The sequence below is a fragment of the Falco biarmicus genome, chromosome 4 (genome assembly GCF_023638135.1).
Source record: "Falco biarmicus isolate bFalBia1 chromosome 4, bFalBia1.pri, whole genome shotgun sequence".
NCBI lineage: Eukaryota > Metazoa > Chordata > Aves > Falconiformes > Falconidae > Falco > Falco biarmicus.
Genome location: NC_079291.1, coordinates 97,326,490 through 97,345,876, shown reverse-complemented (window position 1 = coordinate 97,345,876; position 19,387 = coordinate 97,326,490). Strand labels below are relative to the sequence as shown.

General features: G+C 42.8%; 1 protein-coding gene across 16 annotated transcripts in view; it reads right to left on the bottom strand.

Annotated features, from left to right (window-relative positions):
* CADPS (calcium dependent secretion activator) overlaps positions 1-19,387 on the bottom strand; it is a 220,843-nt gene that overhangs the window by 37,224 nt on the left and 164,232 nt on the right. For 10 of the 16 annotated variants that reach the window (XM_056335285.1, XM_056335286.1, XM_056335287.1 and 7 more), the window contains 5 exons: positions 14,415-14,571; positions 13,285-13,426; positions 6,473-6,619; positions 3,141-3,296; positions 50-197 (listed from right to left, as the gene is read on the bottom strand). In XM_056335285.1, the coding sequence (XP_056191260.1) occupies positions 50-197; positions 3,141-3,296; positions 6,473-6,619; positions 13,285-13,426; positions 14,415-14,571 (750 nt within the window). The remainder of the gene's footprint in view (positions 1-49; positions 198-3,140; positions 3,297-6,472; positions 6,620-13,284; positions 13,427-14,414; positions 14,572-19,387) is intronic. The other 6 variants (XM_056335290.1, XM_056335291.1, XM_056335294.1 and 3 more) reach the window with 1 other exon arrangement.

Sequence of the window (19,387 nt, the reverse complement as noted above, 5' to 3'; positions counted from 1 at the left end):
TCATGACATCGCTTTCCAAAGCTGTGAAAGGAAGAACCTGCATTTTTACCTCTTGGCCCATTTCCATACTGCAAAGCTTTGTTGACTGAGCTTTGGCATCCACCATGACATTAAACATGGTGCATATTGATTGAGGGACTCGGAAATCTGTTGATCGGCTGGTTTTCTGCAGCTTTACTTCAAATGCAATCCTGGTTCTGTTAAGGAAAATAGAAAAAAGACATTACAGTTCCTTTTAAACATACTGAGGCTAATAATAATAATATTAATAACAATGTGAAACAATACGGAGAAGAGCCTGAGAAACCAGAAAGCTGAATGCTCCTGGGAGTGCTATAGTGCAATCGTTACAAATCTGCTTTTACTGAAAATGTTTTTCCAGTTTAAAAAGAACCCCGTTTTCCAGAATATACACTATTTATAAAGTGTGCAACAGTTTCAGGGAAACGATTACTTTCTCAGGCTTGATAAACAGTGTGATGATGTTACAAACACGTGTCAATGCACACCTATAATTTGGTTGCATTAGCATTACATCAGACAAGTAGCAAGCCTGATACCTTAAAGGAAGTTCCTATTGCCCTGTGATATCAACTACAAATAACAGAAACTCGTTCATCGCTTGACTAAGAGGACATTAGCCAGATCATTGCATTTTTACATCTACATGATTGTATTTGCTGGCTGAAAGTTCCTAACTGTCTCTCTGGTAAGTTCATAGAAATGGTTTTCCTGAACCACACGCATTCACCAGAACACATCTGCTAAATGTGCATGGGTGCAGTCACACTTGTAGGAACACATGCACAAGCATCGCATGAGCCTGCACCTCGCCACTCTCCTGAGGCTTCATGGAGCTCAAATGTGACATCCCTGGCAGTTACAAACCCTGTTACACCAAGAGCTTTGCTGGGACAAAGACTGCAGAATGAGATCCCGTGTTGTATCTTAAAATACCAAGGCATCAGTGACTCTAACAAGGGGGATGCTCTGCAGTATGGTGGGTACTGCCTTGCCTTTCTTTGGAGCCCCTCTGCAGATTCCGGAGGTACTTCACTAGTCTAACCTAACAGAGAACAATTATCACATCAGACAGAATCTGCCAACAAATTAACATAGGAGCTTCAATTTAGAAATAACAAATAATATCAGCTGCAGCTCAGGAATAACTCTGATTGTGAATGATCCCCCAAGGGTTGTGTAAATGAAAACTCATTTACAAACGTGAAACTCCCCTTCTTGGGATAAGATCTGAGCAGGTACACAGGTCCTCCTGCCCGGATTTATTAGCAAAACAGGCCTTCCTTGGAGGGCTGCTTTCCTGACAGCACCAAAATACAACCAAGTGCGGAAGGCGGGGTGGCTCCTCCATGGTATTCAACAGTTCAGAGACAGACGCGAAGAAAAATGTTGTGTCAAACCGAAATTGCTAAAGAAACCTTAGCCAGGCCCTGTTTGCAGGTGATATAAATAGGGAAGGCAGCATATTGGTTTACATCAGCAGTGGCATTTGAACTGATTTAATTACCAGTGCCAGATTTAGCCTGGACTCGGGGACTAGAATCTTGATAATTACTGAAAGGACCCAAAATGACTGGGATTTTCCATCTCCTTGCAGAGATGAGCATGTTCCTACTTACTTATGCTCAGAACCATTATATATAGGCATACCATTACAAGCTGGGCCAGGTTTTTACAGAGGGGCAACATATTTGTAGAAAGGTTGAAGCAGTTGGGGAAAAAAACAAACCCAGCTTTCAGGCACACAAGCCTTTCTTCAGTTGTACCTGGAAACTGGCTCATTTTTCCCAGTTATCTCAGCTGTGCTAACCTGGTCTGATTTCTGTAGGACATCACAGCTATAACTGCACTGCAGGTGCAGCAAAGGTGCCTTGGTTTCAATAAAAAAAAAAAAAGAAAAAAAAAAAAGAAAGAAATTAGATGTTTTGCTGGTGGTGCAGGGGCAGAGCAGAGAGCAGAGCTCCAGCACTGGGTTTGCTCCTAAAGGACAGTCTGACAACGGGAGGACAACTGAAGCTCAACGTTTGTGCCAGCCAAAGGACCAAAGATGAGCTGCTGCAATAAAGGGTGACTTGCTTGAGGCCAAAGACGTCATGACCACCTCATTGCACTTAAAATGTACTGGGGTTTATTCCAGAATCGTAAGACAGCTAGCCTTGAGCTGTCTGCCTTCCAGCGGGCGAGTCTCCTGCCTACATCTTGGGGACCAAACGTGCCTTCTCCTACGGTGACACTGCACATCCAGACCATCCAGACTGTGAGGAACATATGAACAATAAATGCCACGCTCACACTTCCAGAGTGGCCAGGCAATTGTGGTACAGAACAGCCACATCACACATTGCAGCTAATATTAGCATGTACCAGCTGTATTCAGCACCCATTTTTCCTTTGATTTGTCTCTTTGTCTATTAATTTCTGCACAGTAGAATGCAAACTTCATTTCTTCCTCCTGCCTCATCACCTCTAATGCCAGATGGACATAAATTACTGTGGAAAGATTGGAAATTTATAGCCTCAATGTTTTACTTTCAGAATGACAGCTGCCTGTATGTTTAAAAGTTTTTGAAAGAAATCTCTCTGTTTTGGAAGACCTGCAGGTGAATATCCTGTAATGTGGCTGATGATACAACAGCTTTTCTCAGTCGGCGGCAGATGTGAAACCTGCATGCCAAGCTATATGCTATCCCCTTTTTTGGATCACTTTTTGGCTTGTTTTTTTCATGTATCTGTGTTTTATAGGTGGGTGCTGGGATCTTTCTTAGGGCTATGCCTTCAGCACTCAACCTCATCGACATCAAACTGCATTTACAAAGACCTGACCTCACACGAGGCACCAAAAATAAGTATCTACATATAAAGCCTGAAAGAGTGGGTGATTTATTGCCTTACTGTGAACATGCACTCTCCAGAATCTCAACAAAGAAGTGCTTGCCTGGGAGAGTCCACAGCTCACAGCAATAGGGTGGCTTTCCACCACACCTGTGCTGGGCAGAGGTGAGCTGGGGTCACTAATAAATGGTGGTTGAAGCGAAGCTTCATTGATCAAAAGACAGAAAAAGCATTGCATCCTGTGAGCTCCTATGAGAAACACAACTGGTTTGCTCACGGGCACCTACCTTTTCACGCAGGACTCGATCATGTCACTTGCCATAAGCTTCAAGCGTTGCTCCAGGTGTTTTCCAAACTCCTCCTCAGGCCAGTGCAAATCCCGAATGAAGGTCTGTAGGGCATCAAGTTTCCAGAACAGATCTTCCGAGGTGCCTGATCCATTGCTGGCAGGGCAAAATGAGAACAAAAGTCATAAGTGGCATCAGGCTCTTTGTAACCTGATGTGGAGACCATTCCTGCAACAAGTGTAGAGCAGACAGTAGTTTCATACACAGGACAACGCTGGCAATCTCCACCATCAGGATTTTGAGTTTTACCATACAGTTGCCTAATCTATCTTGCTGTCATCACCCACAAAACTTTCCAGACCAGATGAGTAAGACAACATTATGAGTTACACATATTAACGGGAAGAATGTGTGTATGGTAAAAATCAGCCTTAGTTAATAACCACATTAACATATGTGATTATTAAGAATTAAGGCTAGAAACTGTGGTAGAAAATCCTCAATCAATAATAACTGCCATACCAGATTGTATGCAGTTATTAAGATTTAGGGTTTCATGCAATTCACCCCCCTCTGAAATATATCTTGAGTTTGCCTTGTTCTCCCCAGTGAGGCCCCCGTTTCCAGGCAAGGGACAGTGCTAACAAGTGGTGAGCGAGGACACGCTTTATCTCTTAATCAGCTGAAAAAAAATCAGGGTAAGTCAATTGAGCTAAGGGCACTAGACATCTCATATCCAGGAGTTCTGGCAGGATTGACCGCTGCACCTTTTCACAGATCTGCCTCTTGCAAAGGCATCTAATAGGACAACAATTTTCCATTTTTTAAGATTTTTTTTTTGCAACATCTTTGGTCTGCCATAAAACTCTGAATTTCTCTCCCAGGCGTATATTCTCATATCCACACCCCTGCCCAGATGGAACTCTTTGGTCCTGCAGTGTGTAGCTACACCGGCTCTTTTCACAGTATAATTATATCTCAAACCTCCACTTACAGAATAAAAATACAGAACTGGATTGCGCTCTGTTCGTGCAGAGAAATTTATGCATCCATAACCCTTTTCTCTCCCTCTCTGCTTCTCCCTCAACTTTTTTTTTTTTTCAGAAGAATTACCAAAGGAGCTTCAAGAGCTTCAACCCCCTCCTCGCATACCACTAATGCTAACACGGTAATTTATAAGATATTTAACACACCATGCATTACCACTTTTGCTGACATCATCTATAGAAACAGATGAGGGAGGGTGTTTCTATTGTGACAGATGCCAGCTGCATTGAGTTAATGCTAGAGGAGATCGGAGCTAATGCAGACACGGCTACTGCAAGGTGAGAACCATTGTCCCAACATGCTAGAGGGGTCCTGCGGGGTCCTGTGCTAACAGAGTTCACGAGATCAGGAATGAATTGTCTCGGTTGTAGGAGAAACGTATCTGACACTAAGCAACAGGAAACATGTCCTTGATGGAGGGGAAGGGTGAGTAAAAGGAAACCAGGGAGATGAAAAGATAAAGAATCAGGCATTTCCTTTAACCAGGGTACCAGCCTGCACAACAGTCTCAAGTGTTCGTTCACCGCCAGTTTTTAGTTGCGCCTGGTTCAAACCTGTGCTTGGGTATAAATAGCTTTTAACAGTCAAACCCCAGTTTTGGAACGGCATGAATTTGTGGTTTAAATTATTAAATACATACAAATACAATAATTGGTATTTACTACAGCAACATTAAGACATCCATTTGGTTTCAAAATTTTAAAAGTATTATTCTTGGTCTTTTTCTCACTTTTGATTGGGGCTCCATGCAAATAATCAATACACTACATTATTTCCAAAATGAGCTGTTAGTATTTTTGCTTGTGAGCACTGCAATTGCTCTAATCACGCAGGCAGCTTGCAACATACCATCAATGGTCAAGCATTTTCAGAGGGATTATCCAATTTTCTGTCATGACATGATTCTTATCTTTTCAAGGCCAATACCACAAAGCATGCACAGAGAAAGATTAAAACTTTCAAGTACTCTTTACAGACAACTGCCTAAGCTAGCCTTTAATATAGCCATCTTAGCATGAATATGAGTTGTAGAGCTTTGAAACATCAACGAACGTGCTAATATTTAAAAAGTTTTAAAAATCTGTTAAAAAATATCAAACACCAATGTTTGCTTTCCTTTGGTTCGTTACCACTGCCCTGCAATACAGCCCACACCAGGCTAGTGGCAGAGGCATTTTGGTGGACTCCAGGTGTAGATGTAATCTACTGTTTCAGTAACAGCAAAGGGGGTAGTTTTGAGGGGTTCTTCAATTTAAGTGAGAAGGTAGGGAAAAAACAATGTATCCGTGCAGTGCTGGCTGAGACCACCCCATGCCAGCCCTAAATAACCCTCTAGGAATTTAGAAGGAGAACTGGCAAGATCTCAACTCCTGTGCTAGGACATCTTGGGTGATGAGCTACCTCAAATGATGAGGATTTGGGTTAAGTCCGCTGTATACCACCCTCCACACTGCTTGGTGGCTGAGACTTTAAAGGCAAATCTGACACTTTTTTTTATATACACATATATATATATATATATATATATATATATATAAAATCCGTGCTCAGGGTTTGTGGTATGTCCCCCCTGAGCTCCACCTGTGCATCCTGGGATGCTCCAATGGGGAGCTGGGAGCACAGAGCCCAAGGCTCCTAGAGATCAACTGCTTTGACATCATGTATGATTTTCCAGGCCATAATCTAAAGCTCATGTTGAAAATACCTTGCTTTAGTTGGTCATGACATTATTCAGGCTGTAATGATGGCTATGGAGCTTTCATTACTCTCTGGGGCCTCCAACATGGATAAAAACTGTTGCAGGGTGTTCCTCTTTGTTAAACCATTTCATTAAAATCAAGACAAAAATTATTATCTGGGAACTGCGGAGCTTGCATTAAATAAAATGCATTTTTAGATCTACATCTGGTCCACAGAAATTGGTTGACTGGCATTGAAACTGGTTCATCCTCTCTTTTGGACAAAACTCTTTGCTGAGACATGTCATGTCACATTGTGAGTTCTGTGGTTTGTATGTTGTTCAGACCATGTCCCATTGTTGACAGCTATTTTGTAAAGCAAGATACTTGCTCAAATTCTCAGTGGGAGTAAGACAAATTTTCAAGATTTATACAAAAAGCCCTCAAAATACACATGCCAAAAATTCACTAGTGTCTCATTCAGAAAACGTCTAATTAACTGTATCACTCTTTAAAGTTTTATATAATGCACAGAAACAAACAATACATATCCATGCCAAGATTACTTTAAATTTAAATGAGATCTAATTTGAACTGAATACACACTCAGAATCATAAATAGCAGCCATCCATGACGGTGCAGAAAAGCTAGGCATTTGTGGGATGCCTAGTGGGATGTTAACTGGTAGATTTGGTACTTTAGGGAGATTCACATTTGGTAGATTCACATTGGGCAGATTACTTGTTAAACTCCTGTGGAAGAAACAGACAGAAAGAAAAAATACCATAACAGTGACAATGCAGATGTAGCAGAAGCACGTGACACTCATAAACAAATCTGCAAAGTTCACAGCACGACGACAGTTAAAAAACTGAAGCAAAACATTTCAGAAAGAAGCATGAGTATGGAAGCTAAGTGTACTGGGTTTGCAGTCTGCAAGTTACTTAAAAAAACCCAAACAACTAGAATGAAAAGAAGAAGAATCACGAAGTAGCAAATTAACAGAGTACTCAAACAGCCACGGAAAATAACTCCACTTTCAAGTCCTGATACGGTTTCAAAGTGCAGAGAGCAGCCTTTCCTAGGAAAAATCTCTCTCGTAAGGGAGTGAGTCTCAGTTCCTTACACACTCAGGTTGGATGAAAGAACTAAACTGAGAGATCTGCTAGGGAATTTGGATTCAAAAGAATAAGCAGAGAGTTTGAAATGCCAGCCCTGCAGAAGTCTGTAGGAGTTTTTCTTGCCACCAAATTCGATAGAGTCGGGATTTCACTCCAAAACCTCTCTGTTTATCTTCTACTCTACAAATAGCAAAAATGGGCTAAATCCAGAGCAATGAAATGGTGAACCACCAGGTTCTTCCTCAGTGAAGACTCCTGCCTTGATCCTCCCTTACATTCCTGGGTGCGAAGAAAACGGGTCCTGCAGGCTGCCCAGCTCTACCCATGTGCACTGTGGACAAACTGCACTGAACAAATCCAGGACTGGTACGTGAATGTGTCTTGGCTGGAAATAGGGCATGGGGCAATTAAGACATTCAAAGGTTAATTTATGAAGCATTGGGTATCATGACTTTATATTAAATATATATTATATTGTCAGACATGCCACTGTTATGCAAATAGAGAGCTTCTAAAAGTGGGCCAGTGGATTAATTTAATGCAACACACTCTCCTGAAGCAGCGTGTGGTGTAACGGCACTGCATGCCCGAAGTTTGCAAAGCACCTTGACCTATTTTACTGGGCTAGGTCTCTAGATGTTATAATTGGGCTAATTCTGTTTTAATCACAGTTACATTTTACATGCAAGATTAAAATGTCACAGGGTTTGGGAATCAGCATAAGATAGCACTCAGTTACCCAACTCCCATTTTCCCTGCTCACAGAAAAGTTTCAGAGGTGTATCTTTCAGAGGTATATCAAAAATTTCTTTCTTAATCCAGGTATGCTGCATGGTACACAATCCATAGACGGTTTTACAGTCTCATTTGAAGAACAAACCTGGATGCTTTGACACGGTTTCCCCTGAATCACTATTTGGGCTCAGTGAAAATGGAATTAGGACATCAAGATTTCAGCTCCATCCTGCACTGCTGAAGCTACTGAAATCTTTTCCATTGATGTTCATGGGCACAGCTTCAGCATTGAACTTCCTTGCTCTCAGGGACCACACTAGGACATGCCATCTTAGGGGGTCCCTCCTGTTCCCCTGTACTAAATCAGCTACCACACAGGCAGCATTATCTGGACTCTTGGACACTATGTCTTTCAAGGCATTTTAAAATGTTAGCAACCTCCTTGAGTCATATTTTGAACTCCATTTCTTACTGCAAGTTTTACATATCAAAAGCCAAAGTCATGGAATTGAGCTGGCTATACCAAATAAATGTTTCCTAACGCAACAGAAGACTTGAACTACATCTCTGCAACAGCTCGGCTTGTCATTGGCAGCAAGTCTTAGGGAATAGATGTTATCCTTATTCTCCCTTTGTGAATAAAATCCCTTGTCAGGGAGAAAAACCACAATCCAAAGTCTTTCTGGTGAAAGAAAAAAAAAAAAAAAGATGCTCTTGTTTTCTTTTGTTTCTATGATTCTTAGTAGATTTGACTTCATGCTATCTGCTTGTTCTCTTTGTTAGGCAGTAAGCAGACACTTCAATACGAGAATTTACTAACATAACAAAGCTGCCCATTGTTTCCATTCATAATGTATCTGCTATTGAGTTGATATGATTATTGAATGAGACACAGACTCCATGGTGATTGAGAGAGTGTTAAATCTTCAGAAATGGCAGTGCATGTGGTTAGATACTGATATGGAATAAATAAAGAAATAGCAAGAGGTGGACAACATATAAATGTATAAGGAAAAGCAACTTAAATAACTTAGCCAGATGGTAAATACATAAATCAGAGGACCTTTGGTTTTAATATTAAAATTCAAGAAGTGACAGTGTTATATTAATAAAAACACTGTATTAATAAAATATGACTTCTAGAGTAAACAGTATACTATATTCACACGGAAACATATTTCTTTTATACAACACATTATTTTGCTGATGCAAGGATATGTTGCAAGAATAAGTTAGTACTCTTAAAAGAAAACAAAACAGCAAAATAATGGAGTATATTAACATACAGTAACTAATTTAAAAAATATTCTCCTGAATTGACATGCACAGTTTTGCAGGTTCAACCAATCTAATTATCTGACTAACAGTTGCAGTGAGACCTGTAAAAAATTATTAATATTACCAACAAATGTTCCAGCCTGCAGTTGCTCAGACCATAAAACTACAGGTCCAAGATGAGAAACTGTTTCTAGAAGCCAGCCATGCCTATTTAATATAGATGGCTAAATATAACCTCAGCCATCAGGCAGGGAATGTGGGCATTTGCATCAACAAGATGAGGGCTGTCTGATTTAAGACAACTCAGCTTCAGGACTGGATCCGGATATGTTTGATAAAAGACGCACACTCTGGAGCTGCACTGCTTGTTTTCTCGGCTCCTTCTGATTCACCCCTGTTTGTGTTTGTTAGCTGCGTAAATGGCTTTCACCTGTACTGTCTGTGGGGAAATTCTCAGTGCAAACAGACTGGCAACATAGCCCTGGACAACATCCCAGTGCTCACACTGCACTGGAGCACTGATCACAGAAAACAAGCCCGGGTGCACCGGGGCTGCTCCTGTAGAGCTGCCCTAGTACTGACAGGAGGGCAGAAAAATCACATCTTTCCACTGAGTTGTCTCCTGGCTTCAGAACAGAGCTAAACGAGACCATTGTCCACACTTAACTGTGCAGTTCCTACAGGATGCCTGACATGATTTAGTGATGGAAGATGCAAACGCCTGTCTCTTCCATCACTACAAACACTTACTACCTTACTGCCGAGGCTGAGCAAATGCTCAAGAGCAAATCTTTTCACAAAAGCCTTGATGTGAAGCAAAGAGCTTGATCGTGAAGTAGGCAGTCAGATCTGTGCTCTTCCTGTGACTGACACCCAGAATAGTAACAAAAATACTCATTTTCACTACAACGGTGCTTCTTTTAAGGGGAAACATTTTTCGCTAGCATTTCGTAGTAGCACAACCTTATAAAATGACTAGTATAATCATACTGAGTTCTTATATTTATATTAATGATACACTTATAAATAGTTTGCAGAGGGTTAGTGAGCAGTTAATAGATGCTAAAGCCAGGACTAAGCGCAGTAGAGACAACCATAGGTCAATGAGTAATGTCCTAGTCAAGCAATTGAAACTGGTTGTCACTGCACTGGCTTTAACATTTGCTCAGGAAGATCTTTCAACACAGACACACACACAGAGACACACACACACACACGTACGTATCTGCTGGCTGCAAGATAAATCAGTGTTCTCCGAGAAGCTAGCACGAAAAAAACCCCATTGCAAACCCTACTTATCCAAGACCTCTCAACTCACCAGAGAACAGACCTACTCTGTATCCTCCGTATTTGGATGACTGTGCGAAGGACAAGCGTTCCGCATTTCTCTGCGTGGATTCATACAAGCACACCAGCTGCTCTAGCTATAGGGCACGGACCCCCTGCAAATTCAGCAGCTCTGCAGAGGCAGATTACATAGCCCTCATGAGCACATTACATCGATGCTTTTTCCCCCCATGTTTTCAATACTTAACAGTATCTCTCTCACTGTTTGTGATTTCTATACCTAACTCCTCGTAGCATAAGGTGCAGAGTATTCAGCAATGAAAATAGAAGAAATACATGCTTGCAAACTGCCATCTGGTCAGGTTATGGAGGGCTACATATTTCAGCCTTGATTGCAAGCATGAGCACAGAGAAACCCTTTCAAAAGACTATGTTGTAGAATAATTTCTTGGTTAACAGGGAATAATGAGATCTCCTTCTCCTAATTCACTGTAGAGATCCAAAGCAGGGCAACAGTATGCTTGGTGGAACAGGCAGCCATGATGATCTACCTTTTCTGGCCATCCTGAAGGCCTTTCTTCAAAGCAGAGGAGAGCCAAGGGAAACATACTGCAGCGTTCCCAATCCCCAAAAAGCTCTTCTGGTGAGGCAGCAATGGAAGGCCATGACTTGGGTGGGAATTGGCTGGTCGAAACTCTTGGAGAATCAATGGCCAAAAATTCACCTATGCTGCAGTATGGACATGTGGCATGAGAAGGCAGTAGATGCAGGAGAGCAAATCAAACAAAGTCTCTGACCTGAGTTTTTCTGCAAGTTTGCTGTCGATCAGACAAAGAGGAGCAGGTGGTCTGCCCAGGAGGCAAAAGATGAAGATGCCTTAACATTTAGTTCTGAACAGCACATCAAAAATGTCACAGGATCCTAGGAATGACACCCCTCTTTTCCCTTACGCTGTATGTGCCACCCTCTGCACATTCACTGGTGCCTTCCTTCACCGGGTCACGTTGTGTTAAGCCAGCATGTGCAACTCGCGCTTTTGTGTGTGAGACGCAAGAGCAAAACTCCAACTAGTGAAAAAAACCCCAGAATGCATCTTTTCACCAGATGGACACAAGCTTCTTGTGAAAAGCACCCACTTCCCTGCTGGAAGAAATCAGAATTCTAAGTTCCCAAGTCTGTAAGACAGATAGTCCAGCCTGGGCTTTCATTGGAAACTGCAAGGCTCAAACACTCTGTAACTGGAATTCCAGAAGGGAATAAGCATTACAAAAGAACTAAGAAAAGGTCTTTTGTAGCTATCAAAGATAACTTGAAGATGATAGATAATGGCATACCCAGGGACAAAGCACTTTGGCAGGCAAGTACCACAGCCAAGTACTTACAGCCATCTATAGTTAAGCCACTAAAGTCAATAAAAGCCAAAATAATGTCAGCTTCTGGCAAAAGAAGAAAGCAGAACAAATTGCTTATTGACTGCTTGACTGAGGCGGACAGGTACACAGAGTTGCCTGCTTCTATTTCATAACAAAGAAATACAAACATACTCATTACTAAAGCAGAGCTCTGAAACTAAAGTTAATGCTAACTTCACAGTGCAATTCTGCTTGAAGGAGTGGCTGTAAAAATGGCATTCTCCTACTCGAAAGATCTATTTCTTGTATGTTTTCTGGGTCACATCTGCTTATTTGAAACAAGATTTTTTAGGATTTTTAATCCTGTTAGCCTGCAGACCAAAGACAGCAAATGGAAAGTGAGAGAGGCTCCTGAATGCCTGCCACTTAACCCCACTCAAAACAGAGGGGATGATCAGGTGTCAAGAAAAAGCCTGAGATTTGGCAGGCAGAATCCTTACGGATGCTGAGGATACACAAGAAAGAAAGGAAAAAACCTGGGTACTCAGACTCCAGGTTGCATATGGGAGGCTGGCTGCTGAACAAAATCTCTTTTCCTTGTAAACGGAACATATTTGGTGTGAAAAGCCCTGAAAGACCACACGTTCTTTTATACAGCAAACCTCTGAGAGTGCAGTGCCACTTAGCTTTGCCTAGAGAATCACAAAAAAGCAGGGAAAATAGTCTCTCCAGAGGTCATTTGGTCTCAGTCCCCTGCCTAAGGCGCTGCCAGACTCATGTTGTTTCCAAAGGGTCGATTTTTCTCTTTTAATACCTTCATTGGAAGGAAAAGTCAGTTCTCTTCCTTCGTGGGATCTGACTTGGCTTTTTAGAGCAAGCGTGACAGGGTTCAGCAATGCCTCAAAACCTGTGAAGTAACAACAGTAATCCAAAGCACATGCCACATTTTCATCATTTACCAGCTCTTGAGTTCAATTTGGGCTTCTTTTAGGCTACTAACTTCTCGCTGGTAAATTCCTAGTTCTCCAGATTTAGTAACTGATTCTGCTTGAATCATCTCACCCATGTCGCACTGTGGTTTCTGCACGCCTAATCCTACAGGCGAGGAGCTGGGACCCAGCAGAGCTGCCCCGGGACACAGGGACACGTGCAGCTGTCAGCCGCGGGGCTGGCACGAGAAGCACAGCGCTGCACTATCCCTCCGCGGGGTGGGTGGAAAAAATGAGTCTTGGGAAGAGTAAGCACAGCAATGACTCACACAGGTTAGAGGGCTGGACTGAACACAGTGAAGCAAGGGGTTTTGTTCTGAAAAGGAGCTATGTGAGTTCAAAAGCAGCATTGGAAAACGCCTTTTAGAACGGGATCCAAAAAGCCACGCCAGCTAAGAAGGTTTTCACATTTTCATGCTTCCATGTCCATAGGCATACAGTTCAAACTGAGGCAGCAATGCATTTCAAAAAGCCAATACCGTTTCCCTCATTAACTTGAAAACCCTGAAGAGATCAGACCTTCTATTTTTAGCATTAAACTAGAAAATCCAAAGCACTTTCTGCATGTCCAGTCTAATGTTTGCTAATTCATCTCTGTATGAATCTCCATCCATTTGCACCCAAATTCCGATTGTATCAAAGGAGGTTTCCTTACTTTACTGGCTCCCATGACTCCCGCTCAAAGCCCCTGTGAATTGACTGTGCAATTGAGGACTCCATCAGATCGACATATCTAACAACAAGTGGAGCAAACAGGTCTTGGAGGTGTTTGTGGAATTTTCCATTGCACAAATTATCTAGAATAGATAAATAAAAGTATAGTAAGACACTACTGTTACTAAAACCTCTGTAACAAACCACAGCGCGGCACTTCATTACACAACGAATTTGTCAGCAAACAGGGAGAAACTTCGAGAACATAACAGGAGCTGGCGTCAGGCACCAGTGTTAACGACAAAGACAGCAGGAATGGCTTCTTACTCCAAACAAATAAACAGATAACAAATCTTCTTTTCCATTAATGTCAAACTTACAAATACATTATTACTTCCTGCGAATAAAATGGATGTAAGAAATACAGCATGGCAAACATTATGGCTTTTGCAGGTAGGAGAATCATTTCTTTGGTTACTCGCTACTATGATACTGAAAATTGCTCTCTGGAGATGAGTCCCTGGCTTTTTCCTGTGGTTTTAGAAAGCTAACTGGGGCCCTGGTCCAGGACCTAACTGAAGGCGATGGCAGTTCTGCTACCAGCTCCCCAGGGAGCAGTTGGGCCACCTGGGGGATTGGCAGATCCTCAGGGGTTTTGGAGGCATGGCCCCATGTGCTTTGGAGAAGAGCCTTATTTCACAAAGCACTACTCTTCTGAACTACTCCCCCTTCCATTTACTTTAATATTTTCCTCCCTTCAGTAAAATCTTCTAAAGCAGGGACTGTCCTACTCCATGTTAAATATATGCAGTACACACATATAAAACAATACACACATTTAATGACAGTGAGATAGAGTACCTAATTCCCTGCAGGCAGCTATTACCAGAAGACATGAGAAGATGAAGCAAAATAAAAGTTCAACTTCTCACCTTTGACTGAGGCATTTGATTTAAGGGGTGTCTGTGTGCTTTTTTCTAGCAGAAATGGAACAAATTCAAGCTGATGCTAAAAGAGTATGTCCTGTAAATCTCTACCCATCCCAGTTTACTGTGCAGTACGGAGAGGCTGAAAATATACAGTAACCTGAGTTGCCCACTGAAAAAGAAACAATCAAAATACAATACATACAGTCACTACGGAGGGAATCGTTTAGAAGCTGAAAGAGCGGAAAGCTGTCCCAGGTGTCTGGGGGTTGCACCTCTAACGCAGCATCCATATCCACTGCAAACAGTGACAGGAAGGTCTCCGCATGCTCGACCATTAAGTCTGACCACCAAGCAAAGGCCTTCAGAGTTGGTAGAGAAAGATAACAAAGAAGTATATTAGTTCTAATAAAGTACAAGGAAAGATGTTAGGCCACAAATCTCAAAAAAAAAAAAAAAAAAGAAAAAGAAAAAAAAAGTGCATCCCATGGAAACTACCTTTATTGTAAAGAGAACAGTGCTTTCAAGTGCTAGCCTGCACAGATAGTGCTAATCACAGGAATTAGGCACCGCTATTTTAATCAAAAGTTTCTTTTAGAGGATCTATTCAGAGCTCCACCATAAAGGCATGCAGGTGTAATGCGGCAGAGAAGGTTTTGTCTGTTCAATTTACAATAAATGACTTCATTCATCTGTAATTATGCGGATTATCAGAAAAAAATTCAACTAATTCTTGTTCTAAAGTATAGAAATTTGGGAGTTTCTTCACTGTGCTTGTGTGCTTTCTGCTGTGTTTTTCAACAGTTTAAATTTCATTCAGATTCACTACTTCCATTTGTCTTGAAAAACTAGAAGCCTAAGACATGAAAATCTGTCCTAAATCACTCACACTCTCCTTTAGAGATATGTCAAACATCACCAGTAAAAGTTATTACAGCACTGTTCGTTTTACATGGTTAGCTATACACATCCATAGAAACACACTACCACCCTCATAATGCTACTGATCAGGAAACCAATTACAAAGCTCTATCATCAACATGCCAAGATAAAAAAAAATAATAATCTACGGCAAGCCTATATTTTCACAGAGGCAGGAAAAAAATATATCTAAACTTGAAAACCAAAAAAATATCATCGAAGTAACTCATTCTCATGCACGTGAGTCCTTAAAGTTCACTGTATGGGCTCTCTGTCGTGACATTCACATCATACATGGCTCAGATGTGAATGCTGCAAACGCATGCATGCGTGTTTAGTAATCACTTCTGGCTGGGAACATGCAATATGAGAAGTGCTGTTGTTAGGCCCATGTGCTGTCATTTTGAAGTGATAGGAAATCACTCAGTGACTTAAAGGATCTAAGAAACAGCTTTCCAGCACTCTGCAAGAAAAAAGAAACCTCTAGCATAGGCACAAGACTGGAGATGAAACGGAAAAGACTGGGAATAGATGGATCAGTTTGAAGAGGAATTGCCAGTCAGGGAGGGGTATTTTTTGCAGATTTTAGCAGATATGAATAAGCAGAATGGACTTTCTCAGGGTTTGGTTTTGATTCGCTGATGAAGAGCTGCACCGATGTGCAGAGCACAGCTCCAGCTGCTGTGTCGCTTGGCCACGGAGATGGAGCAGTGCCCCCAAACCAGGCTACTGACACGGACCCCTTCAATTCTTCCTATTTCAGCCTGACTTCTCAGCTGCCAGTGATATTGGTGGGGTGTCTTTGGGACTATTTCCACTCCTTCATTCCCCCATAATGAGAAGCAGACTGACATTGCCCTGCTATTATCCTGTGAGTTGACAAGAAGCCAGTATGAAGACATAGGTGGGTTGGACGTGGCACTGGGTGTTATGTGCCCAGAACACATCCGAGATGTAAAATAACCAAAATAACTGAATAATCCCCAAACTAATCTTAGTATTGGGCCCACCCTGGCATGGGGGTGAAGATGTGGATGAGGTGGGCTGTGCCATGAAGGCTTTGGTGCATCCAGGGCAGGCTGGGCAAACGCCATGCCCGGAGCAGCAACACCAGCAGGTTAGAGCGTCCTGTGGTCACGGCACGGGGACAAGGTGACTACACTGGGCTCCTTCATCTGCAAACTGTCCCCAGCCCCACGCACACGGAGGAATCTGCCTGGCACCGCTGCAGCAACACCTGCCCTGGGGTGCTTGGGAAGCTTGAGGCAAGTGATGGTGGCCCTGGGCGTTTGCAGAGATGTTGCTCTGGAGAAGCCAAAAGCGAGGTGAGGGAGCCCTGAGGGCTGAGCATGCATGGCAATGCTCTCTGCCTCTTCCTCCCACGTGTGGTGCTGGTGTCCAACCGAGAGCATGGCCGGACGCCTGGGAGTGCCGCATCGGGAAGCATCAAACTACTGCAAAACTGCACAGGAACCAAAACCATCAAGACTCAGGTCTGCTCGCAAGGCCTGCTCAAACCTTCTCCCCAGAGTACAGGTGGGGAATGAGCTGACACTGAGCAAGGGGGCTGCGGAGTGGCCTCTCAAAACCAGCAGCGCTCGTCTGTGGTTTTCAAGGAGGGTGCTGGAGCTGTCCTTGATCCGATGTGGTTTCTTTGGCTGTGCCTCTGCTGCCAACAGCCTGCCACGCTGCCACCCCATCAGATGCTGCCCCCAGGGCTGGGGGCAGAGAGCGATCGCTACAAAGGACTGATGGCAATTGGCATCTGGCGGGGAGGGAAAAGAGGGGAGGCCCAAGAATGTCTTCTGCAACAAATCCCAACACAAACACTTCAGAGTCCTGCAATAAAAACCTGCTTCTGTGAAAAAGGAAAAAAAAAACCCCAAACCTATTTTAAAAAGAAAACCATGTGATCATTTGTGGAAAAAAAAAACCCCGCCCAAACGAGTCACAGTTTCCCTTTTGCTGGAAAAGTCAAACTTCAGCTCTGTAAGCCTCTAACTTTAGCCAGGACCCTCAGCCTCCACCTCCCTAGTCCTGGTGAGCAGGACTGCCCTGGTGGGAGCAGTAACACCATACTTTGAAAAACTCCTTCAAGATGGTAACATTTCATTTATTTACCATCTACTTACCTGCTTTGCTTAAAACACAACGTAAAGGGGAAAAAAAGTGTGCTTTCTAGCCAAACACAACTATTGTTGTATATTTTACACATGGATACACATGTATATATGTATGACCTCAAGGAGTTAAAATACATATATACGTATACACATACGTATACATAGAGAGAGAAAACACCAGTTTAAAAATAGGTGAATGCCATCATCTCTGGCATGTGTCATCAGTCATCCAGAGGAAGGGAAGGGAGCTAGGAGACAGCTGATGGGAGAGATGACACAATGACAGAGACCTCCCGCTCTCACAGATTACAGACGTAGGCATGAGGGTCCTGCTGCATTTCTGCCTGCGCTGGTTTGCTTCCTTCGTACGGGTAAGACAAACCCAACTGACTAGACATAGCACTTCTGTGGTCATGATTTTTGAACATTTTCCATGCTCCGAGCATTATTTTCTGGGTTCTCATTAGGGAGTCTGCCTGGATGTCCATGTGGGGGGAAACGGGGCATGTTTTAATTGCAAACACTGTTGGTATTAAGGCATTGCTTCAGTAAGTGGTGCAATTTAATTTTCTGCTGAACATCCAAAGCAGACAGAAGAGTCACACCTTGCAGGTCAAACCTTCTCCAGGTGAATGGACAACGTGTCAAAAAAATTCACCTGGAAGAATTTGAAAAACAAGAAGTGCAATACCTCAGCAATTCTCATTGCACAGCAAGAGCATAATGTGGCTACAACGCGTAATAAAAAATCAGCGATAAACCACCCAGCCTCTCCTCTCTCTCTTCCGCTGGGTGCAAGTCACAGTGTGCAGAGAGCTGGCTGACTGCCGGTCCGCTGCTGAAATGCCACAGCCCCCCTCAGGACAGGGATTCAGTGATGCACCAACAGTGTGCTGGGCTTCTGCAGAGGGATGAATTTCACCCTTCCAGGCCATCGTTCAGAACAAGGGACTGGGACGTCTCCTATCCGTGTTGGCATTAACCTTCTGTCTCTAATCAAAATCTCGTGACACAAAAGCTGGAGAACAGTTCTGAGTCTTCCTCCTGGTGAGGATGTCGGTGGCGTGGCTGGCTGAGTGCGACCAGCCCTGTAACTGCTTCGGTCAGAAGTCTACTATTCCAAAGTAACCTGCATTTAAATAAACAGCTCCTTCCTGGCTGGATGTACTTCCAGCCTGTGTTGGTGATGAGTGGAATAAAACACTCGTTATCCTCGGACAGGTTAGTGCAGTGCCCTCGAGCACCCCCTCACTTTGGTAAAAATGAAGCTTCTTTCACTCCTCACCCCGTATATTCTCTCTCTACATATAAATACTGTATATCCAGTACAAGGCACATACAGACAAAACCAGAGGAAGACCACTACCGTTCTAGGCACTCGTGTAGTACTTAGTCCATCTCCACCACAGTGTACTAGAGGTCGGGTGAATGCAAAACAACAGAGGTAACAACAGGCTGAGGAGAGAGTCCAGGCAGGTAGGGTTGTGTTGGGATGTAACTGCAGCGCTCGTAAAATATACCCATTGCTACATGCATGGACCGGACTGCTATGCCACATTTACCCTCCTCTGTCAGGCTACCAGCTCCGCAAGCAGCCGACTTGAAGTTGCTGTTACATTCCTTGGTCAAAGTTACGGAAGCGAGGGCAACCCGGGTAAAATCCCAGTAGGAAACATGGCACTGAGAGGGCATGCACGAAATATGACAGGAGTGACTCATTTCACTCGGTTTAGTCACATACCTCTTTCCCCTGCCAGGATCATCCAAGATTGAATGAACAGTAGAAAAACAGGGAGGAAATTTAAATATGCAATCAGGCATTAGTTGGGTGTTGTGGATTGTTGTGTATTATCAATAAGTTAAATTATACTGCAAATTTAATATACACTGGAATGATTTGTAGGTGACTGCGACATTATTTATCAAATGCTCTTAATGCAAAATATATTGAGTGTATATATATATATATATATGTATTTATCTCAATGGGAAGGAAAAGAGAAAATAGTGAATGAGTGTCACATTACCTACAGTCATAAACAATAACTGTTCACGCTGAATTTTAAAACTATTAACTTTTCAATACATATTCAAGAACACCAGATTTATAGAGAACTCAGGGCTCAATCCTGCC